This window comes from Melitaea cinxia, chromosome 14 (genome assembly GCF_905220565.1).
Source record: "Melitaea cinxia chromosome 14, ilMelCinx1.1, whole genome shotgun sequence".
NCBI classification, from domain to species: Eukaryota; Metazoa; Arthropoda; class Insecta; order Lepidoptera; family Nymphalidae; genus Melitaea; species Melitaea cinxia.
In genome coordinates this window covers 7,833,582-7,841,453 of record NC_059407.1, presented here as the reverse complement: position 1 = coordinate 7,841,453, position 7,872 = coordinate 7,833,582, and the positions used below count along the sequence as shown (strand labels likewise).

General features: G+C 30.6%; 1 protein-coding gene across 1 annotated transcript in view; it reads left to right on the top strand.

Annotated features, from left to right (window-relative positions):
- Positions 1-599: 599 nt before the first annotated feature.
- Positions 600-7,872, top strand: part of LOC123659677 (regulating synaptic membrane exocytosis protein 1) — a 58,434-nt gene continuing 51,161 nt past the window's right edge. Inside the window, exon 1 of the mRNA XM_045594873.1 lies at positions 600-635. Within this exon, the coding sequence (XP_045450829.1) occupies positions 600-635 (36 nt within the window). The remainder of the gene's footprint in view (positions 636-7,872) is intronic.

Below are 7,872 nucleotides of genomic sequence, written 5' to 3'. Positions count from 1 at the left end.
AGCACGAATAAAAACCCGTCAACATTTTCTTTTCAAGACTAATCTTTTAAGTCACATTGTTATAAATAACTGATCTTAAGTTTAATTAAAATGAAATAATAATGCCATGAATGACGATGCTATATATTCGTGTATAATCAAGTAAAATAGTAACATTAATTCACATAGTGATTAATAATATACGTTAATAGGTTTCGTTAGTAAATGATACAGTGAACCGTTCAAAGAGAGACCTGTTGAATGCGTAGGTTCTCTTCATTCGCGCTCCGCGCCCCATCCCGAGTGCCCGTGACTCGTATTACAAATTGATCAGTTTGTTCTACCACCATATATCTCTCTTTGAATCTAAGACTTGTAAGAGGAGATTTAATTTGATCAAATTAAAGGCGTCTTACACGTTACTCTTTAAGTGTGTGCGTAGATACATATATAAATCGATCTCTTTGTTTCAGATTTACGGAATGGGGAAATGTGAAAAATAAGTGTGAGAAAATGTCTTGTTTTGGTGTAAGCGTGTTAATTCCTGATTAAGTGAAGTGATAGTTTGTTTTTTGTTTCGGTTTGATAATGTGACTTGAAATAAACGTTAAAGCGCCACCATGCTGCCTACAAACGTTATGTCTTTTATGAAAAAGGTAAGTCATACAAAGTAGTTTAAATTGCGATTTTTTATTAAATTGTGAATTGAGTCCTATTTTAAACTTTATTTTTATTGAAAATCATGTTTCCATACAATTTATTTATATAATAGAAATTCAAAACGTTCTACTCTTACATTTACGTGTTTATTCAAGTCAAGTTAAATACAAATATCACAAAGATAGTTTTAATTTATTTTTATACATAAACGTGATCAAAAAAGAATTACACTACGACATACAGTAAAGATTTTATACAAATCTCACACAAATCTCACACAAGACACGTGTAATTTATAGATATTCTCACACTTCATTTACTAATACTGAAAGTAAATATTTTATACCCATTAAATAATTTCATAAACGTCATATTACATTTCATGATAAATTATTTTAATTGCTGTCTTAAATGTCTTAGTTATCTTCATAATTAAGTAAAAGCATCCTTTATTATGTTTTCATTACAAATTGCGACTTAATTGAAACTGTTTAAACATGAATGTATAAGTAAATCATATTATCGTGTTCTTTACGTTGTCAAACTTATACTATAAATTTAATTTTAATAATTAGACTGAAGTATTAACAACGTTTCTGATACATCTTGTAGTCGACTGACAGATAAGACTGGTATAGCTTTAAAGTCCGCCTTTCGACTGAAGTAAAACTTCTTTAGCTCCCGGGCAGAGAGAAAGAAAATGTGTGATCGCACCTCTCTCTCTTGCAACTACAGTAATATACGAAACGTAACTCTCTCTCACTCTCTCTATCTTCCCTAACTTATATCTCCCTCTCAACTCCCGTTCACCTCACCCGATCACACTTTTCGTAACACTATCGTACACACGCATTCACCAGCGTACTCCCCACGTCAAGCGTTCGTAAAGAAGTTTTCCTTAAAAAAGAGTGTGCTTTAGACCACACGACTGAAGTAACACTTCTTTAGCAAAATAGGCCTACAAAATAGGCCTGCACTGTGTCTTAGATATACAAAACGTAACTGGCTAGGAGAAAAAGAAATTGTGTGCTCGCACCTCTCTCTTGCTCCGTTCGCCTCGCCCTATCACACTTTTCTTAACGCTCTCGTCACGCTTTCACTAGCTTACTCCCCAAGTTCCAAGCTTGCGTAAAGAATTTTTACTTCAAAAATAAATTACTTAATTCAAGTAGCAAGTTCAAAAGCATTTTTGAAAAGCGCTTTTTTTAGTTTTAATATTTATTTTTAATTAATTAATTAAAGTTAAAATAAAGCTACCATCATAATATATGTAGGGTAAGGTTGCTCAAGTCGTACTACCGCCTAAGTCGTACCTCGGTGATATCCCAGCTGTCGCGTATAAAAATTGTCATGTGATGAGGTAGATCTGAACTAAATAGCCAAGCAAGCACGTGAGAACAATCGGACGGCCGGCCGTGTTGCGGAGCAAAAATAATCAAAAAGTAAGTTTTTTCAACAGTTTTCAATTAAATTTTCAGCTCATTCGTAAGTTTTTTATAAAAGGAATGTAATTTTCAACTTATTTTTTTGTTTACGTCTATTTTTAATGATAATTTGGCAGTCGTTTAGGTACACCTAAACAGTAGATTTTTTTTAGGTTATAACAATAATTTTGTTTTGAAACTTAGAATACCTCACTGCATAAGTCGTACCTGTGCAGAATTCTTTACTCGTACCGGTACGACTTAGGTATTTAGAAAATTGTGTGTTTAATTTACTTAATTTTTTTAACCTGTATAATTGTTGGAAGCGGGAAGATATGAACGAAACTTTAGAGAAGTATGAAAGAAAGGTGAAATCGGATTTAATGAAGCTTGTAGAAGACATAATATACCAAAACCTGCATTATGGAGACATCTGAAAGGATTGAATAAGACAACAAAATTTAGAAGACCTAATGATATGTCATCAAATATGGAGGAGTCTTGTTTTTTCGGGTTAAATACGACTGAATTTAGAAAACTTGCGTTCGAGCTTGCTGAAAAATTTCAATTACCCCATCATTTTAACAGCGAAAAGAGAATAGCAGGCTAACTCACTTAAACATATTATCTCCTGTTCCTTGCATAACACATTTATTAAAAAAATTAATATAGGTACTAAACCAGCAAACTTTAACTTCCAGTCCTCACAAAAATGAATTAGAAACCAAGGAAAACATAAATAAAAGAAAGAAGCCTGTATTGGATATTAAAAAAATTAAAACAGAAAATAAACCCACAAAGAGAAGAAAGATGGACGGAACATCTAAGAAGAACAAGTAAATAAAAGGAAAAGAATCGTGGCTATGTCAACTATGTAAGGAAGATTATCAAGAAAATATGATTCAGTGTCTAAAATGTAAAGGTTGGGTACATGACCGATGTGCTGGCATCGAAAGTAAAATAAAAAAATACGTTTGTGATATATGTGTTCAACCACAATAATTGTCTAAATTTAACTTTGTATGATTAACAAGTTATAATTTTGCTTCTTGGCTTTTTGATTTTGTTTTGTCTGGCACGAACTTGGGGAGGCCTATGTCCAGCAGTGGACTGAAATAGGGCTGAGCTGAATTTTGTCACAGGTCACTCAGGTTCGTAGGTGATCTCTTGTTATTACTTAAGTATTTTTCTATATCGTTTATTATGTCTTAACTAAAGACTTATTCTAAGTACGATTTAGGCTATAGGTGGTACGAATTAGGCGACTAGGTGCCTTAATCGTACCGAAGGTACATTTGTGAAAATCGTTAAAATATCTATGTTGCTAAGTGACTTTTAAATTTCTATGAATATTGATTAAAAGGCAACTAAATGAAGATTATGTTCATGCAAAAGATTTTGTTTTATTTGAAATGCATTAAATACTACAACAGTATTTCCTTAGGGGGTACGACTTGAGCAACCTTACCCTACATGTACTCTAATAAAAATTTCTCTTAATAAAAAATAAATAAATAAATAAAATGATCCAATCAAAATTTCAGAACAGAAATCCAATTCCGAAGCAAATCAGACATTCAATTTCGAGATAATTCTAATACAGGTGAAGATTACAGCAAGCAGGTTTATTACATCATTATATTCATATGATTTCAAATTATACGCTATCAGACATACTTTCATCACGATTCGTGTAAGAATTTTCACCTTTTTCTCTCGTTGTTAGGTTTCTATCACTAACCGACCGTGCAACAAAGGATAAGATTGAGGTTCTTACGTTCTTACGTCATCATATTTTCCTCTTGGGGCATGGCCATATTAGATATATTATGTATATAATCTATATATATATATATATAAAAGCGAAAGGTCGAAAAGGTCTTTTGTTGATTGTCAAAGTCTGTAGCCAAATTGAAAATTTTAGAAAAAGGTTCTTTATTTTCATTATTTTTTGGTTTTCTTAATTTAAATTTTTAATTATGGTCCAATTACGACCTCTAAGCGATCACTAGTATACATGTAACTTTTTAGAAATAATTAGTTTCCCTCATGGATAAAATACAATAAAAATGCATTTGACTACCATTTACTTTACTAATATGTTTATGCAAATTGCAATTGACAGATATTATACATGCTTTTAATTAGCTTCACCTGTATTTTTGTGTGTTTGTAACCGACTCCTTTGGACTTCATTTTAACCCACTTTTAACGTGCAGATTTCATTTAAACTTAGTCTTATGGACATTTTTGAATATCATATCAAAAATTGACCGCTCCAGCGGGGTTCGAACCCGCATCTCCGACTCACCGTGTCGGCGCTCTAGCCAATTAAGCTATGGAACGATGTACCCGCTAGATCGAAATTTTTGATATGATAATTTTTATATTCGGTTTAAGCGAACCGTGGCGCCAACACAAAAATAAAATCGTAGATATTAGTCTTATGGATCTAGAACCGATGACAATATACTATTTTCTACTTTTTAGTTTGGTTTATTTAAAAAATCGTGTTTTTTAGTTTTTTCAACTATTATTTATTTATTTGTGTAAAGGTTATTATATTTTACTATAAAGTTAGTAACACGTTACATAAATTATTTTATTTACTGAAATAACTGAACAGAACTGAAAGTTCTAGATGGTCTATTACGTGCATATTTATACAGCCAAAAGGTTCGAATTTAACCCACCATGTCGGTCAACTAAGGATTGGTGCATACTTTCCTATCAAAAGTAACTATCGCTGTCATCTCTGTATGCGTGTAACTAGTTACGAGTTTAATTTCCAGCCGTTACAATAATTGTAAATGTACAAGATATTTATTTCTGGTCTAAGTGTTTTGTACGTAAAGCTTTCGGTCCCAGTTGTAATTAAAAAATTTAAATATATAAAATTTATGTTTTATGTCATGTACAAACTAGATATAAGATAGATTGGCCATCATTATAGAATGAATATTTTGTTAGAAACAACAAGAACATCAAAATTTGCTGTTTATTTATGTTACGAGTGGTAAACTAAAAATAGAAAAATATTCAGTCAAGTAAGTCATTGAAGTAAGGACCTAAAGAAGAGCTCTCAAAAATTTAAATTTTATTACTTTAATATTTAATAAAAATGACGAAACCTTCGTTATACTCTCCAGTTCTATTTCTTCTTAAAAATGTTTTTTATAAAAAATAAATAAACCAGGCTTAAGAGTAATTTGGAATTTATTATTCCAATCCGTTATGAATTCGATTCGTTATAAACATTATTTTTACACACTTTTTTAAACTCCTTTTTTTTGTATTAACACCAATACATAAATTGTAAAAGAAATATTCTTTACATTATTTTTATTTTACTTTCGAAAATAATCATCTTGAAAATAGTATCTACGTTAATGAACAAAGAATTATTTTGAAGTCGACATTACTATAGATAGATAGGACTACAATTTTGAAGTGGGTTTTATAAAACCTTTCTTTAACTAACCTTACTCATTGAGTTACTTTAATCGCCCCTAATTTCTGAATTGATAACCTTATATGTTAAAATGAGCGTATAATCGCCAGACGATATTCTAAAACTTTCTCCTCGACCTCATAAATTAGATTAAAAGTAGATGGAGTACTATTTACTACATATCTATCGCAGTCTTAATTTCTAAGCTACAAACCTTTTTAAATTTTTTAAACTTCCATGAATGTAAAACACCTACTAAATACTCAAGCATTAGATACCATCTATGTAGATATGAAACCGACGCTACCATAATTATTGACTTTATTTTCCTAATATGATTTCTTAGCTTGGATTTAGTACACATTAAATAAAATAATAATAATAAACTACCAAAAAGCCAAAGTTCTTTAAATTTCAATGAAACGTTAAAAGGAAACATAAAACATGTCTCATTAGGAGGTCGTTTTCTCGACTACGAGGAAAAATTCGAGTTAGTTTATGCATCGTTGACTTTATATTTAGATCAAGAAAAACGAGAAGTACACAACTCGATATCAAAGATATTTTCGTATTTTTTCCTCGTAATTAAATTTTTTTTCAACATAAAAATATCATATTTTGGTACAATCTGTTAATTCTAAGTAAGTAAAGAATTTATACAAATTAGGACGCTTAAATTATTAAGTACCTTAGTAACTTAATCAATTAATCTTTCAATACTATGAAAAGCTGGAACGAGTTTGGAGTAATAGATATAATTATAATACATTAGAGCGGTGTAACTGTCACCTAGTTACCCACCTAGTTAATGTGCAATGTTTACGAGTATTATTAATAGTACTCTCACTACTTTTTTCTTCTCATTTCTATAAAAAAAAGTTTTCATCTGGAAAACTGTACAGAAAGACACATCTATTGTAACAAACTCAATTTATAATATTAATATTAAACTCTACACTAAACAACTCTAAATCTAGAACAACTCTTAATCTCTAAATCCACTACATTTGTAAAAATATATATTTTAGTTTTTTTTTCTTACTTAATCAAGGTGCCGCTTTTACGATAGCGTTCGACAAGCAAAATTACAGTATTCTTCTCAATAAACTAAATGTATTCAAAATAATGAATAACTAATACTTGAGTAGTATTGAATACTTTCTACCAAACAGATCACTCGTAAAAAGTGGTGTAAACAAGCAAACTTATCACTTTTACTAGAAACTAAGGAATTCCTCAATACAAAATTCTAGGATTCAGTAATTTTAAATAGATCAAAATGTCTTCACCCATCACATATCATATTCATAAAGTATTATGAGAAAATGTAGAATGTTCCTATCGAAGTACCTATGACGAGAACACAACGAGAAATAATCTTAAAGAGGTTCCTACCTTTTAAGATATTTGCATCCTAATGGATAATAGAATCGGTTCACGGTATATATTGCCAACATAATGGATGCAAACAAAGAATTAAGCCATCAACGCCGAGTTGCACGCAACAAAATTAAAATTTAAGTAGAGATTAAACTAATTTAATCACAAGAATTTCGTACAATTCTTGCGATTAAATTAGTTTAATCACTACTTAAATTTTAATTTCTTTTCGTGCAACTCGGCGTAAATCTAAAAACCACAAAAGAAAATACTAAAATATTTATTTATTTATATAAATTTTGTTTATGTAAGTCTGTTCTATCGTAGTTTATATATCTAATTATGTTTGATAACGCCAAGTATTAATATTATTATATATGTACCCTATGTGGTTAACGTTTTTTATTGTTGATTTTTTTTCCTTCTTAATATGTGCACACTTCTAACCGCTGCAACTGCATCGTGTCCTATGCCCAAAGGTTATCTGGGAGTAATCGTCTTCAGCGATAACATCGCCTTTATACATATTTTGTTTATATATGTGTCTGTATATCGGTGTACTCACTCACTCACTTCAACCTATCGCAGTCCACTGATAGACATAGGCCTCCACAAGTTCGCACAAAAAACGGAACTCATGTATGCTGCTTATAGTCACCACGCCTAGGCAGGCGGGTTGGTGACCGCAGGGCAAGCTTTTTCGCACCGAAGACGCATTTCATTATAATTTGTTATTGTCATTATCTTTTTTTTAAACATTTATTATGCAACACATAATTTTAATAAACATGCTGTGGTTTTACTCTGAAATGAGTAAGGACTTAGGTTAATCTCAAAAAACTTATGTTCCTCTTAAATATATCCTGTATCTTTTTTAGTGTTATCTGATGAAAATTAATTTATAAAATAAAAAAAAAAAATAAGTAATAAACGCGTTACTATATTATAAAATTAATGTCACTCAAAAACACACATCAT